The sequence below is a fragment of the Manacus vitellinus genome, unplaced genomic scaffold, assembly GCF_001715985.3.
Source record: "Manacus vitellinus isolate BGI_N305 unplaced genomic scaffold, ASM171598v3 scaffold_3_pilon, whole genome shotgun sequence".
Taxonomy (NCBI): Eukaryota; Metazoa; Chordata; class Aves; order Passeriformes; family Pipridae; genus Manacus; species Manacus vitellinus.
The window spans coordinates 36,935,203-36,952,660 of record NW_021940535.1 but is presented as its reverse complement, the minus strand read 5'-3'; the positions used below and the strand labels follow the sequence as shown (position 1 = coordinate 36,952,660).

The window sequence follows — 17,458 nt, the reverse complement described above, 5'->3', positions numbered from 1 at the left end:
AAGAAAGATTATTAAAATTGTGATTCTCCAAGATTTCAATGTTTAAATGTTGCAGGCCTGTTCGAAATTTCCCCTTCTGTCAGTCAATAATTTCTGCAGCGCTCTATGTATCCATTTACCTCTTCTTTTAGAATTTCACACAGCTTTAAAAATATCTCAAGGTGTAATTCATCAATAACTCATTAGGTCTCTGGTAAGCCAAGAAGCAGTGTTCAGAAGTGATGTTTTAAAAGGTGGTGCAAGATATGATCAGGTGTTCAAGGGTAGAATACAGATTAGATTTGTATGTAAAGACAAGATATTGCATTAAGATGTTATTTGGGATATTCATAATGAATATGAACTATTTAAAAATTAAAGTGGATATTTGGAATGGATTAAAAGTTAGCAGGCCTGCTATGGCAAAGGAAATGGCAGCCTGACTTTCTTTTTCTCATTTCCTTTTCTTTTAGTGTGTCTCTTTTCTCTTTTTCTTTGCTTTACAACCATGTAGACCCCAGAGGATCTATGTACAAAAACACATGCTGAGATAACACTCTAAAATCCTTCATACATAGTAATAACAGCAAAGTTGAACTTTACCTTGCAAAACCCAGAGAAACTGCAGGTGAAATGGACTAATTGACGGGTCATATAGTCCATGCTCCTGCCTAAAGCAAGGTTAGCTATATCATTCCTGGCAAACACTTTTTGGTCTTTTCCTTAAAGTCTCCAAATACTCTCCCCCATAGCTAGAAGTGGTGCAGCCAAAGAGAGAAAATCTCCTGCAAAACTGCAGTGTAATATGCAGTTTGCAATATGCTGTTTAGTGCACTCTTCAAACCTCCTACTCTATCCTGCATTACAGGTGTGCTGTAGCCCTGTGTAAGAATTGTGTGCAATCCAACGCTCAACAGTTGAAGGCTTGCTAACACAGGGATTAAGAACATCCCTGAGATAAATTCTTGAACTGTAACTGAAATACTAGTACTATTTATCACCTTAAAATACTCCAGTATCAAAACACACAGAAATTCTTAATCCCCCATGCCTGCCAAACAGCAAAAATAGTACAATTATTTAAAGGAAAAAGTCTGTGACAAACCTGTGATATTTCAGCTAATGCTTTTTCAGAGAACTGCAATTATTATATCTACTTGTTTAAAAAGAAGCAGTGAGCTCCTTGCTCATGGAATGTCCTTGGCAGCTCAAAAAAACCTGCAAACTGAAAAACACAACTATGACTCTTGTGAGTTTTTTTCCTGGCTGATAATTATTCATCCTGTTAGTTAGTACGTCTGTACCTAGAGTACCTCTGATTGATTTTTAATTTATTATTGGTGAAGCTGTAACAATTTTTCAAATGCCTGATTGCTGAAGTTAATGTCTTGGCTTTGGCAAATAGGCACTAGTTTTTAACCATGCTAAAGCTGTTCCAAGTCCATCAAGATAAACTGATGTAGCTGAGCTTTGGATCTGTTACTATAGAGGATCCACAATTCTCACATGAATATTAAGATATTTTAAAATGGCAAAAGTAACCAGGGAGTTAAAACTGATTTGTGTTATAAATTGCCAAGATTCTGATTCTATGTATGTTATTTCAGGTTACAGAGATGGATCAAATCAATCCAAATCAATGGCTGTTGCACTGGTGCTGCCATGAAGCCATACTTATTACATTTTTTGCTTACTAAGGCATGCAAACAGGAAAAGTTGGGCATTCACCAATTCCCCCAGCCCTCTCATACCTGTCAGTGCTTTATGTAGTTGCGTAATTTATCACCATTAGGACTAACACATAGTTTATCAAAAGGTTTTGTGTTGGCTTTAATTCATCTTGGCAGGAAGGAGTTAGCACTACACCTCACCTTATGGGAGTTGCAGTAGATAACATAATGTACATACACTGAATGTATTCTAAAGCTGTGGGATTTATTTTATTAGCTCTGTATGTTCTTTCCATTGCATCTAGGCTATTAATCATTTGAAACATGACATATTTGGGGTCCTCACAGTCCTACTTTACCTATCAACCCATTATTTATCTTGCTACCACTCAAACCAGCAAAAGAACAAAGTTGGAAGGGCAATTTTTTTCCTACTTCAGATGCATTGAGTAAATGTTTCAGACAGATCTGCCCAAGAAGAAAACCCCAGTAAAAAGTGATCTTGTAGATTTGTGCTTTGACTGATTTTGTGTTTTACATCAAGGTTTTATTTGAAACTGGTGTGAAGAGATAAATAATTATTTTATTTTAGAATAGCAGATATCATAGAATCATTTAGATTGGAAAAGAACTTTAGGATCATCAATTCCAACAATTAACCCAGCACTGCCAAGCCCACAACTAAACCATGTTCCCAAGCATCATGTCAGCACATTTTTAAATATCTCCAGGGATGGTGACTCAACCACTTCCCTGGGCAGCCTGTTCCTGTGCTTGATAACCCTTTCAGTGAAGAATTTTTTTCTAATATCCAATCTAAAGCTCCCGTGGAACAACTTGAGGCCATTTTCTCTCATGCTGTCACTTGTTACATGGGAGAAGCGACCTACTCCCGCCTTGCTACAGTCTCCTTTCAGGTAGTTGTAGAGAGTGGTAAGGTCTCCCTTGAGCCTCCGTTTCTCTAGGTTGAACACCCCCAGCTTCCTCAGCTGTTTCTCATCAGACTTGTGCTCCAGACCTTTCATTGACTTTGTTGCCCTTGTCTGCATCTCCATGTCCTTCTTGTAGTGAGGGGCCCAAAACTGAACATGGTTCTCGAGGTGTGGCCTCATCAGTGCCCAGTACAGAGGGACAATCACTGCCCTGGTCCTGCTGGCCACACTACTTTTGATACAGACCGAGATGCCACTGGCCTTCTTGGCTACCTGGGCACTGCTGGCTCATGTTCAGCCACTGTCGACCAGCACCTCCAGGTCTTTTTCCACTGGTCAGCTTTCCAGCCACTCTTCCCCCAGCCTGTAGCGCTGCTCGGAGGTACTGTGACTCAAGGGCAGGGCCCAGCACTTGGCCTTGTTGAACCTCTTATGACCTTGGCTTATCAATCCAGCCTGTCCAGATCCCTCTTTAGAGACTTTCTACCCTCAAGCATATGAACACTTCTGCCCATACGAATTATATACATTAAATTGATGTGAGTAGATCAGAGATTTACACTGTACCTGCCTCTGCATTTATTATAAGCCTCCTCTTAAGCTGTACAATGCTGTAATTATTTGTTAAAAGTTTATTAAAATGTAGTTAAATCTATATTTGCTTTTCTGCTGTGATTTTAACTTAAAGTCTAATATGAAATTAATTATTTCCTATGGACTCTTTTTTCTTTCGATACCCTGTTGAGATGTGATTTTGAGAGATCTTAATAACTTGCATATATGAATTAAACCTGAAGATCTTATGAGTACCACCATCATTGAACTCATACATTGAATTCCAGAAATGCTTTTCAGTAGTGGGGTAATGGATCAACTCTAAGTCTGTGTCCCAGGAAACAGATATTTGGAAGACAGAGGAAATTACTAGTTAAGATCAAGAGTGGGCTTCATTTTACCCATCTGTAGATGTCTGCAAGGTAGATTTCTACAGCTGAATTTGTCACCTTAGACCATTTTTTCTATTAATTAAGAAAGATGGATACTTTTGAATTTATGTAAATTGAGCAATTAGTAGAAATTTATTTTGGATAAGATGAACTGTGCCTCTGATTCTGCTTGTTAGGCTGACATGATCTCTCCTGTATACAAAGGAGGGTCTGTAGTGTCTCTGTCAACTGTATACTGCCAACTCTCAGTTTTAGAGATATATACTGCAGCATCTTCATGGAGTAAGGGTGCTGTTGGTGAACTGTGAAAATATCCTTGTAGCTCTGATTCTTTTGGTTCTGCTACTGGAAAAGAGCTCTGGTATGTGATACTTAACTTGTTTCCATTTATTTAGACTTAAGAAAATACTATGGTCATGTTTAGAAAATGGAAATAAATTGGGAGCAAAAGTCTCCTTAAAGTAGTGTCAAAGCTTAAAATGCACCAAGTTCTTTTAAGCAGGAAATTAATGCTTTCTGATATTTTCATGTGAATATCTAGATATTTTGGTTAATTTCTAGATGAAGAAAATTGATTGCTGATTGTTAAAGATCATTCCTTTCATGCTTGTTGTTTGTCTGTCTTATAATTTCTGTGCTTTGGAAAAAGATCTTAAAGTTTGGCGCACAGATCCTGGCTCCATCTTCGACATTGATCCTCTGGAGGACAATATTCAGTCTAGGAGTCTGCATATGCTTTCTGGTATTGCTTATATCCTGACTTTTCCACGCTCTTTATGTTTTTGAAACTAAGTGATACAGTGAATTTTCAGGTCAATGTGCCAACCATATGTTTTATAAGTATGCTTTCATATATATATATATAACTGCAGTAGTTTAAAAGCAGTGTTTTATAGGAACTTCAGCTGTAATCACATGTGCAGATAAGAAATAGTGAAATAAATCTTATCCTAAACAAGTTATTCATGTCACTTACAAGTAGCCACTTAAAAAGCATTGACCTACTTTGTCCTCCCTATAAGCAGAATTTTCAAATAGTTGGACCTTATAAAATTTCGGAGTTATGGAAAGTGGCCTATTTATGAAATTTGTTTTTTATGCATGTTTTGCCTATATGGAATACGATATTATGCTTTGTGCTATTATTCGCATCTCCAAGGCATTCATAATTTAAGGATAGATGGAAAAGGAGAGAAAGTAATATAATAACAGGTATCAGTGTTTTGCCTTTACAAGTTTATGGATTTTTTCCACTCTATAAGTGTTTCTTTTGAATGTTTAATTTTGCACATGTGTTTTCTTTGCTACTGATAGCGGAACTTTAAATATTCCTTTGAATAATATACAGAGGTGTTTCCACATGCACTTGTATGCATGCTGGAATAAAGCAACATTTGGATTTTCCACTGGAAATTTTTATATGCTTCATCTTCATCCCTTTTCTTGTATCTCAATCCTACCTTCCATTTCCGCTATTCTTTTAAAGCAGAAAACAAGCTTAGTTGTATTAGATTCTGAAGCAAGCTTTGGAACTAGTGGTGCTCAAAATGGATACAAAATTGTGAAGAATTTACTTTTCTTTGATTTTAATAGCATCAGTGTATGAAAAGCAGTGTTAGCAGTGGTGAGGTTTATGTTGTTGCTTGTCTTTGCGCTTCTGTCATCTATTTACTGTGATATTCTTTATTTCTTTCTACCTTTGTAGAAAGAGCAAGCCGTTACAGTAAGCAGTATTTACGTTCTACCAGTTTGGGAGATTATAAATCAGATGGCTCTGACACGAACCCTACCTTTTCTTACTGCAGTGAGATAACAAGGCCATCTGAGGAAGGAGGTACCCCTTATTCCCACCTTTTCTACTAATGACACTATTGCAGTGTGTTGAGACCACACAGGCCTGTATTAACTCCATCACCTTGCAAAGTTGCAAATAGAAATTGTGTAAGCTATTGCCTGATTGATGAAAAAAGCAAAGCAAGGTCTCAAAACTGCACAGTTTCTTGCATGCTGTATTACTTTATTGTGAATTCTCTTTTACCTTTTTGGTAATGCTTTTGGTCCAAAAGCTCTGTTAATTCCTAATTGCAGTACTTAAAAGAAGATGTGTTCTGTTTTTGCAAAACATACCTGAATCTGTTTTTTTTTTTTCTCTTGAATGACATAATGTAACTGAATGAAATATACCTCTAACCTGAAAAAAAAAATTACCATGTACTTTTCAGTGGGCAAACCAAATGTATCATAGTATTTTAGTGACTAAACTATTTCTTCCCATATGCAAATATGCAGGTGCTTGTGGCTCTCTGTTTCCTTCCTAAAAAAAAGCCACACCCAACAAATTTTATCAACTGTCCTCTTTCTCACACATGAAAGTTTTCTGCTCATCTCAGTGATCTGAGAATCAGGGTTAACATTCAGCTGCGAAGCTTGTATAGTCTGTTATTGTTTAACATGGATTAGTATTAGAATACTTTGACAAACTGCATTGTTAGGTACAAAACCACATTGTGCATCTGGTTGATACCATAGATTAGAAGAAAATTTATGAAAATGATGAATAAGGGTCTAGTCATCCTAGAGACATTACAGTATGTATTAGACTTGACTGATGAATTGTAACTATTTGGAAACATTGCATTCTAAACAGATAATTTTTAAAAATAGTGATTTCTACTTCTCAGTTGTGAAAGAAAGTCCATTGAGAAGGTTATCCAAAGGGTTACTAATATTTTTTTTAAGAAGGTGTTAGAGAAAAGATATTACTACCGTTTAGTTGCCTGGCATCTTTACCCATGCTTTTAGAAAATTTTAAGGCATCTTAATTGTAGAGTGCAGCTGTTTATGTTCTTCCACTCACTGGAGTAATATATTATTGTAGTGGCTAGTGTTTATGGAGTCTGCATTATGTTGGGTGCCATGTAAATACATACAAGCAGACCTGATTAAGAATGGGCGAGGAGGAAGGTGTTCAGACTAAAGAAGTGACTCTGAACAAAGAAAGAAACACACATCTGTGACAGAAATGTATTGCCTTGTATCATGTCTGACCATCTTTATTTGATATTTTAACTATATTCCCAACTCTTTTAATAGATGATAGCAATTATCCACATTATGCTGTTTTTTATGTCTCTTCCTGTAATGATGCAAAGTGGGCTTCACAGTCCAGTGCATATTGCCTGTCTGTAGCTGTTCTGATCTTTTTTTGTCACTACTCCAAGCCATTTTAACATTGCTTGGCCAGCTTGATTTGATTTTTACCATGTATTTTTTATTACTTGCCATATTGAGAATGGGAAATGGGCTTTATTTTCCCACTTGTTTTGGCACTAGTAAGCTTGTTTTTTGTGGCTCTACTTAAATCTATTGTTGTGGTGATGTGTTGAATAGATCCTTGCCAAGATCACCATATTTTAGCAAGAGATTGTTTCCGTTTTGACCTAGCTGGCTAGCCAGGGTTCAAACACTTGTAGACAGTTCCCATTGCTGGGGAGAAATAAATGCCAAAGCTAAGTAATTTGACATAATCCTAATGATTTAAAAGGAAATGCCATTTCTGTGAATGCAATAAGAAATAAACAGCAGAAAATAGCATCTTTGGTTGAAAATACCAACCTTTTTCATGGCAGTATCCCATCCAAAATGTCATGTACAAAATGTAGCACACAGCTACAGGAAGAGTTTGCCCATGACCTTTATACAGTGTCTCTTATGGCATACCACAGTAAATGAGAATCAAATGCATTTTGCTGAAATTTCATGACTGTTTCTCATGGAGTTTGTACTTTTAGATCTAGCAGGGTTTCTCAATGACAATTGTTCAATCTGATGGTGTGCCAACATGAATGACATTTGGAGATCTGTGACCAATTTTACAGTCTCTGAGTGTCTCATCATCTTTCAGATATTTCCATGTTGTACAATTCCTAGTTTATTCTAGATACCTTTACCCGCATTTGACCCACAATTCAGGTCTTCCACTGCCACTGCTGATGGAATTGTTCCTTAACTACCTCTTCCCAGCCCTTAGCTGGGTCCCTGACTTTATACCAGATGTTAAAGGCTTATTCAGATCTAAATAATTTTCTCTTGTCTTTGGGGAATTTCGGTAACAATATCACAGGGAGGCTACTAACCTTGTTCATTGGAATGACATCTTTCTCCTTGATTCCCTGACCATTATTTTGGATCACGATGTTGAGCTGAGCCAAGTGCGCCTCCCAGGGAGCTTTCTCTACAAAATCAGTAGATTTTTGCGTGATGTAAGTCCAGGAAAGTCCCTGTTCTCCCTTTTATAGTATTGCAGGTAAAACTGATTAGGAAACAATAGTTAACACTTTCCAGCAAGAGCCTGATTCAGGTCATGAACTTTCATTTTAATATTATTTTAAAAATTACTTTTCAACTTTGTGTGTCTTTTTACAGCTTTTTCCTGTGAGTGTTTTTCAAGGTTGAGCCTGACTGTATTACTTCATGGTATCACTGAGGTTTTTTGCCCTAGTGGGCAGAAGGTGTTGCTCTAGAGTTTCTCAGTCTGCCTAAATCCTTTATAATTAGTTACTACAGGCAAAGATTACCTTTTTACCTGCAAGCCATTCTGTGGGACTTTGCAGAAACACTAGAGTGCCATATTTTTTTCAAAATTTTCACCTGTAGTGAGTAGTTGTTTTCAGCTTTGCTAGAGAGGAACAGAAGATAATGATTTCTCTCATTAAGTTCTGCTTTTAACCCTCATGTCACAATTTCTCAGACACAGAACTATTCACTTTTGGGAAGGTTTTTCAGATTATTTTCTTCAGAAAGAGAAGTTGAGATATATGGATGTCAGATTTATTTTTCTTTATAAAGACAGGCCAGGCAGATTTTTTTCACAGAAGACTACAAAAGAACAGCAAAGTTCCTTTGCTTTCAATTCAGGTCTTTCTAGACAGCATTGTGTCTGGCAAATGTCTCAACTGTGGTGTTTTGAGGTGGTGGTTTTTTTTTAGTTTCTTTATAAAGTCCTGATTTTTCATGCAGTCTTATACACTGTTTTTCTCCCAGTTCTCTTCACACTCACTCTCTTGCTCCCCTTCCTTCCCTACCAGTAAAGTTCCATCCTACTCATTCACATTCAGCCCCCAGGAGAGAATGATTTGGTTCATATGGCTCAACACCTCTTCTAGTCTTGCACTTTGGACATTTGTATTTGTATTTCAACCATCTATTCAGGAAGAAGATGAATTTGTTTTACATGTAACTCCCATTTACATATAGTTATGGAGTTTTTGGTGTCTGATGACAGAAAGGAACAGAGTTATCACCTGATTGAACTTCTTGTATTTATGGTCTCGGCAGTGTTTCTCAGAAGTCGTACTAAAGCATGTATTTTTATAAAGATTTCTTCTCCTTTTTTAAGGTCTCCATATCATATTAATCTACTCTCTTTTGCTAGAAACTTACTTCAGAAAGTGAAAATAGCTTTTAGCTCACACCCTCATAGGTTAAGACTGTTTTGTTTAGTTCCTCCAAAGTCAAGACTAAAAGTGCTTGAAAGTAGCACAAGTTTGTAATATTGGAGACTTTTTTGTAAAGGTTTGTTAATTTGGAACACTTTCTAAAAATACTCTTCACAGTAGTTCCGTCTGTGGAGACTGAGGAGGGAAAAGGACTTTTTAAAACTAGAATGTTATATGTGGGATGGTGTAAGATAAGGAAATGAATTTGTGGTGTATGATGTAGTGGCAGTGACAGAAACCAAGCTTACTTGCTCAGTTGCCATGTGTGTGCATATGTAGACAAAGGATGGCAAGATAAAGTGAAGGCTGCAAGTAAAACCTTTAGGGTTGATTAGTATTTTTCTTCAGACCCATTGTTTGTAGTAAGCAAAGAAATAAAATACTACAGCCAGAAGAAATTCTGTTTCTTTGTCAATTTAAGTCTTTGGGAGTGCAGAAATTTGTCCTTAAGGGAGTTGACCTCGTGTCTGTGGGGATCACTCAGCTACTATTCAAACAAATTCCAGGCTTTGCCATGGTGGCAGGGAAGTGTACACGTTTGTCTACTGCTGGAACAGAGAGTCCTGATAACTGACCAGATGGTAGCAGAGGAGCCCTGGCACTGCTACCAGATCTACCATTTTTGTCATTCACTTTTGCATCGATCTTTGACACATTTTGAGATGAAGAATTCCTCTTAGTGTGTTGGAATGAGGAGACCCATCTGCACTAAAGAGTATCACTGTTATTCTCATTTCACCATTATTTATTAATTCCTCCCCGCCTTTCTTCCCCTCCCTCTCTCTCTCTCTCATTATGCAACAATTCTATTTCATTATATTTCAGTGAAAGTGTTTTCCTTAGCGCTCCTCCTTTTGCTTTAGTCATCAAAGTCCTTTTATGCTGCTTTCTTTCAATCCTGTTTCAACTGCATAATGTTTTCATTTAACTTTCTAGTATTTTTCATTCTCTCAGTTTTTATTTTAATTATATATTAATGTATTATATCTCTGTGAGACTTTCTGTTTAGCTTTCTCATGTTTTTCTTGGACTTAAATAACAAGGATTTTATTTAATATTACCAAGTTCTCCTTTCAGTCTGAAATGATCTTAGTGAACATTCTGCAATAGCTGAATTTAACTTTTTTTTGTCCCTGATACACCCTTTTTTTCTTTCTAATTGAAACTTGCAAGGCTGATTTTCTCCCCTTTTGCATTTGACCTTTCCCTTTTTTGTCTCCTCAGCCTAAGTTCTTCAGTTTGAGTTTGCTTGCTGCCACCAGATGAGTAGTGAGAATTAGCATAAAGATGCCTTGATCTGAGGTTTAAGGCCTTCCTTCCTTTATTTTAATGAAAAGGGTCTGCTGCTAACACTCAGGTCTCTCACTTTACCTTTGCATGGGAAGTGACCTTCTTTTATTCATACTGACAATCCAAATACACAAATGTCAAGAAACCATGAAATTCCACTTATATCTTCCTAGTCTCTTAATTTTGGTTATCAGCCTTAAAAGCAACCTGCAGATCGCTATGAGAAAACTGAAAATTTGTGTTAGATACTTCATTGATACTATGTAACAAAAAAGAAATCCAGAAAAGATTGGTGTAAACAACCTCTGAGGAATAAACATGACAAATGGGCATTGCTGGCAATTTGACTCCAAAGTCTATGAAGACTGCAGAAAACACAATGGTCTAGTATCCTCCTTTAAGTTTTGAAGTCTTTATATAGCTTGGAGTGGAAGTTTAATCAATAAGAAACAGTAAGTCCTTTCATCTCTCTCCCTAGTGGCATGTCCTTCTTGTGTGATATGAGCCTTTTGAAGAAGAAAGGCTCCAGAGCAGCTGAGCCTGCTCCCCTCCCTTCCTCCAAACTCTGGGGGTTATCTTTCTCCTTTCCTCACTGAGGCAGGAGCGTGTTGTAGGCCATTAGAAGAACTGCTCTTTGAACTGCAGTGTGGACACAGCCCTGCAAAAAGCAAACATAGACTTTGTGTATTAATGTATATCACTGTCAGCAGCCTTACACTGGGTACCAGCTCATGGAAAGGGCTTTTATTCTTCAGCCCAACATCGTCATTTTAACGCATTCATTTCAGGGATGTCTCCTTCTTTCTCCCTAGCACACACCAATATCCACTCTTTTTGTAATATGGTTGTTTGTAGGATTTGCCTGAGGCTTTGACACCTATGCATGCGTATCACAGAAAATCCTAGAACAAGGAACTTTGCTGCTGCTTCTGCTCCTGGTTAGTCTAGTCAGAAGACAAACTGGTGAGATGAAATGAAGAAAAAACCTCTTCTTTTCGCATGCTGGAACTGTAGAGATGTTCCCTAGTATGTGGGCCAAGGAGTCTCCTTGCATTGGGATAGTGCTAATAATCTTCTCCTGTGCAAACAGATGGAAGAAGAACAGGAGAGGTTTTGAGGTCAGGACAAATAACCATTAGTAAAAGACAAGTCAAAGGGAAAAAGAAGGAATAATACCTGAATGCTCTTTATATTGAAATAGAGAGATCTGTCTTCCATCTCTAGGTGCAGCTGGCAGGAATACTTAGAAATGCCAGGTCAAGCAGAATGACACAGCAGTTATATTTCCTTCTCTGGCAGGCAAGGAAAAATGGTTCTGTTCTGCTAGGGAGCTGAATTCTGTTCCCGTTATGTTGTTCCCTCAAGTTCGGTAATCAAACATGGCATTCGGAGGGAGAAGAATTGTTCAGTTCATGGGAAGAACTATAGGCTTTTGTGGGTTTCTTGTCCTCTTTCAAGTGTGTCAGCAGGCTGCCCTGGCACCGAAAGCTGAACACATCAAAACAGCTCTCTGTCTACTCTAGATACCTCATGGTGAGGGTCACATCCACACTTCACTTAGCCACCAGGCTCTCACATCTGTTTCTGAATTTTTTGTATTTCAGACTAAGTGGTACTTTGGTTTTTCTTCTTCTGCATACCAGCCCCCAGCAGGTTTGCCAACCTGAAAACTAATGTGTGGGAAAAAAATAGTCTTCTTCCACTCAACAGCAGCATAGTAAAAGTGTGCATTTCCATCTTGGTAATTAGGTGATTTTTTTTGTTTTTAAGAGTATAATGTACTACAAATGCTTGCAGTCAAATAACAAATACCTCACCACAAACTTCTGTGATATTTTTGAACTTAGCTAAATGTTGGTTATACAGGCTGAAGTGCATGCCTATGTTTGTAACCTCTCTGATGCCACAAATTATTTAATATGAAGAATTTTCTTTGTTAGAGGTCTTATATTCCAGAACTGGTGTCTCTTGATCTTCCATTCTCAAATAGATTTTTGCTGAACTTATATAGTTTCCTTTGTAAAGGTTTGCTGTAACTACATTGTACCTGAAAAGGACATGCTTTTTCACGCAGTAAGACAGAGTTCTCTCCCTTCTGAAAATTGCATCTTTCATTTTGAAGGAGTTGTGTTCTGCTGTTTCAGCTTCTGCCTCCTGTTTTACAGTGATTCCTAATGTTCAAAGGGAATTTTTCCCCCTGATTAAAAATAATGACATTGCAGTTGGAGGAGTTTTTGAAAACAGTGGGAGGCTTCCTGGTTTTAAAAAGATGAAACTTTTTCAGCTGTAGATTTGAGGTAAGAAGGAAAAATAAAGGTAAGCTTAGTTGTGAGAGTTTAGATTTCAGTTAGAAACAGGTTGAATGTGTTCCTTACACTTGTGCTGATTTCTATAGAAGATTATATGGTAAGAGGATTTATTGATGCTTAATCTGTGATTTTGTCTCTGGGTAATCCATTTCAGCCTTTTAAGCCATGTAAGTATAGGAATTCAGAAAGGCAATGGGACTACATTTATGCACTATCTTGAACATTAACAATTTTCCGTCCTAGTCTGGACTATTGGACTTTTAGTGTCTTCTGCTGAGTGCTTTGTTAATGCAGAATATGAGAGAAATTAGTCCAGAAGATTAAATTTCATTCTCTTCTACCACAGAGGTACAAAATATCTGTGAAACCTTTTTTTTTAACATAAAACTTGAAACTTCATGTTGTACTCCAAGCTTAGTTAAATTTTGATTAAGGTTTAATTTAGGGTTCTGGGAGTAAAACTAAATATTCCACACTAGTTGTAATACATTAAGAAATAAACTGTGATTCGTCTGAAAGCACATTTTCATTCACTGTATGTTCACTGAGGATGAGTTAACGTTCCAAGGAGAGCTTTACTTTTCACACTTCCAAAATATTTTTGCATATATTCCTGATATGGTTTGAAGCTGGCTCCCTACCAAGTCTCCAAACCTTACCACAAAAAGTCCCCCCCCACCCCAAACCTCAGGGAGAAGAGGGAAAGAAAAAAACAATAAAGAAAACTGAAACGAGAGAGAGACAGCTAAAGCAATATATATATAAATATATTTACACTTATGTTACAGTTATATACAATTGAAATATATATGCAATTTCACAAGGGAAAGGGAAGGGGGAAGGGAAAAGGAACAAAACCAAAATAAAATATATATATCCCAATCAGTAGCCCAAGATCTAGCAACTAAAAGAATTGGCAAAAAAACTATCTTACTACTCTCCTTGGGACAACCAAAAGTCGCTCTGGAATGATCGCCGGCAACCTCCGTCTCCCAAGGTCGACAAGGCCCCACCAGGCCTCGCTCCCCAACACGGCAGACTCAACAGCAGGGAACCTGCACCTCCAAAGCTGCCGGAAGGAAAGAGAGCGAAGGCCTTCCCTCCTTTCTTCTTATAGCCCGGCTTACGTAAAAATCGTAGGGAATACTGGGTAAATCTGGGCCCTTCCTTGGCTACAAACTGGTCACCAAGGAAGGCCTAGACCAAACTACCACAATTCCTTATGCCTATCTTTGATTCCCTTGCTTCTCTCCCACATCCTTGACATCTGGCATCATCAAAAGGCAATACCTGCCCATCCAGGTGGAGGAGAATCTGGAAGAGATCCTGTTTTCAATTTCTGTAGAGTAGCAGCAGTTCCAGGGATCCTTCTGTTTGATCTACTGGCTGTCTGAGTTTGATGGTCCCTTTTTCATTAAACAGTTGGTGAGCAGAAAGTGGAAAGGAAATTTCCAAGTGACTCAACAGTTGGAAGTGTTAATGGTTCCCTTGGCAAGCAGTTGTTTCAGTTGTTCAGTGTAGTCCCCTAGAGCAGCTTTTGATACACTTCAGAGGATTTTATATCCAGCAGACAGTAAATATAATTAGTAAAATTATGTGCAGTGACGTACATGATCCTGGTCCATGCTATCTTTCCACCATTGTTCAGACTAGTTATACACACTATGCAAATAAATGCACAGAAATCAAAGCACAGCTTCTGTGAGAACTTACAGGCTTCTCTCTCTAAGGCACAAGAGCTACAGTAGATGTTCAGTAAATGTAAGAGAATTCAAATTATAATTGAAGGCGTGTGGGTAATGTAACATGTAAACATGACCTTTATTTTACTCTTTCCTTTTGTGAGGAAGCCTAGAGCAAAACCCTGCCTATTCACAATTTAAGTAGGAATTGCAGCTTCCTGTGGTACACCATGGCCCCACTAGGACTGAGGATGCCTCGGGCTGGCTTTAAGACATTGTGTGCCTTCATAAATAAAATAATGTGGTCTGGTGCGCGAGGAAAGAAAAGGCATATTGTACTGTTTTCTCAGCTGAGATGTGCTACAGCTTAGATTGAATGTCAGGCAAAAAAGTCAGCTGGTGGTAAGGTTTGTTTGTCAGTGACACCAAATCCTGACTGCAATTCATATTCAGAGCAGGATGCCCCGCAATTTGGTTATGTCCCAGGTACAATACCAGAGGGGTAAATGAGGATACATATGAGTGTTATGGTATACCAGCTGTTAATAGATGCATAGGCTAAACTCTTTGTTCTGTACAGCTACCACTGATGACTAATTCCAAAGTAATATTCATAGTGGTGTCTGACTAAAATGAACGGGGGTAGTCCTTTTATATTTGAATGGTTGGAACAATTCCTAAGACACAATGTAGTCTATATAGTCCCTGTTATTAATTCTTTTCTCCTCAAGTTGCAATAGAGTATTTAATGTATTAAATCTGGTTTTGTGAGGAAAATGAGTGAATTGAACATCTAGAAAAGATTTGTAGTTGAACATTCAAAATGGAATATTTTGTTAGTTGCACTACATTTGACTGGTCTAAAATGTTCTGTGTTCTTCATAATAACCCTAAAATGACATTTTAGGATTCAAAACTGGGAATAAATAGGACTCCACTTTTAGGGTTAGAAGCCAAATAGTTGAAGTAGTTTTACCAATGCTGTAGTAAGAAATTGTCAGTGGGATCTGGAAGGGGGGATAAATGGTTTGTATTTTAAGTGAAATAAATTGTGAGTAAAGTAGATTTTTGTAACTGCCCATAGAGTCCTAAATGTTAGATATAGAATTCATACAGTTTTTAAAATTCCCAAAACAACTGTTCATAGAAGTTGGATGAAGATAATAATTATTATCATTCATTCTAAATTGTAATTCTGTATTTTGTGCATTTCCATTTTACCATTTTTTAGCAAAAACCACAAAAACATGTGAGTATGAATAAACACTACAAACAGCCTTTTCCTATATTTTTAAAGGCTGATAACACTTAAAATATTTTACTTACTGTATTTCCAGGGAGATCATTTAACACCCTATTTTATAACAAACACCTTTAGCTTTCATGTGAAAAAGCTTTTGTTTGAAGGGTCTGCTATGGAATTACATTTATCAAATCAGTTCTTCTGAGTGTTTATGGTCTTACAGTCCTAAATGGCCATTGCAAAGGCAGGCTGGGGAAGCTGATGGCATTTTCTGATCATCAAAACTGTCTGCTCTGCCAGAACAGGACTGGCTTTTGCTCTTTGCAGGCTGTGAGACAGCCACTCACCACCTCACTGCTCCACAGTCAGACACAGACAGAGACTCCGTGGATCGTTCGAGATTTGGCTTCTTTTCCTCTCCTGTTGTATTTAATACTTTACAACTCTGTGATGCTTTACTATGACAGTAATGTATTAGCGATCATAAAAGCTTTTGAGATGTGACTCAATATCCTCCAATCCCTATTCCTCAGTAAAAATGATGCTCTAAGGAGTATCCACAACCACTTCCTGGCAAAAATATTCCCTGTGTTATTGTCTTTTAATGAAGAGAGTGGATGTTCTGCTTACTGTCCTCTTTCTTTTAATGTTGACTGTAGAAAACAGGACATCCTGGGTTCATTTCATTTTTCTCTAGACTGTGACATTTAGTAACTGCTCGCAGACAAGGCTCCTGGAGACTGTGCTAGCCTGGCTTTCTCTGAATATATCGCTTTTGTGCAGTGCCTCTGAAGGAAAATCAAAGCCATACTACTTTTTTTTAAAGGAAGAAATTGTCTGTCAGAGACTGGCTTTTTGCAGTACAGAGACTTAGAACCCTCAGAGAGGCCAAAATGAACCTTGGGAAATAGCTTGCCCTGAAAAAGAATATAAAGGAATTGACCCACCATTCCTCAAAACGTGAAGAATTAAGGAGAAGGTCTGAATGACCAGACACATAGGCATGAGGTACTAGAGAGACAGTTTGCCAACTGTTCTTTCACTATCCTAGCTAGTACTTCTAAAATTACCACTCCATCTGCTATTGGATTTATGATGGACTTATACCATAAAGACCAGTGTGACTATTATTAGTGATATTGCCTGTTCATAAAAATCAGGGACTTTGGACTGACATATGAAATAGTCCCTGCCTAAAAGGGAACCTCAAACCAAACACAGAATTCTATATGTCATGAGCACATTAGACATTCTTTTTGTTGTTCCTTTCAAAATTTCTTAGCTTTCTTTGATGTATGCTAAACAGCTATGTGAGATCTTCTGTGGTAATTTCATTCAAAATCAGATTTAAATTTCTTATGTTGAAATTGCTTTTAAGAGTTGTAATTGCATGATTCTGCATTTCCCATAATGATCTACTTCAGCTTGTATGGTGGATACATATAGTTAGTCTCAGTTATTGCTGGCTGATAAAATAGTGTTCTAAAATAATGACACTTAAAACAGTCTTCATCTAATCATGACACTAATGAAGTTTAAAATATTTATTTTATACATTCTAGTATGTCTAAGTAATCTTGAGAGGAGAGACATTTTGATTTTTTGCATCATGAATAATTAATGTTAATTAGAGATTAGTAATTTTGTTGACCTCCTCTCCATCATTTTTTAAGTATTTGAATATTGCATGGCGCTTATCATATATCTTTAGAATTTAGGTTATGGAAACTTCCTAAGCTTGTTATGCTCTGAATTTGCCTCTGACTCCCAAGTAGTTCAGAACTTCAATTCTAATGAGGTCAGTGAGCATGGCAGATATTTATTAACAGTCTGTGTGAATTAGGCCATACTTTCAGGTTGTTATTTCAACAACCTAATTATATCTGGGTTTGATATTCCAATTTACTA

The 17,458-nt window shown here is 37.4% G+C and overlaps 1 protein-coding gene across 2 annotated transcripts in view; it reads left to right on the top strand.

Annotated features, from left to right (window-relative positions):
- NEBL (nebulette) overlaps positions 1-17,458 on the top strand; it is a 249,860-nt gene that overhangs the window by 214,865 nt on the left and 17,537 nt on the right. Inside the window, exons 24-25 of one of the 2 annotated variants that reach the window (XM_025895396.2) lie at positions 4,178-4,270; positions 5,234-5,362. The exons of the other annotated variant lie outside the window; for it this stretch is intronic. Of the exons in view, the coding sequence (XP_025751181.1) occupies positions 4,178-4,270; positions 5,234-5,362 (222 nt within the window). The remainder of the gene's footprint in view (positions 1-4,177; positions 4,271-5,233; positions 5,363-17,458) is intronic. 2 annotated transcript variants of the gene reach the window in all.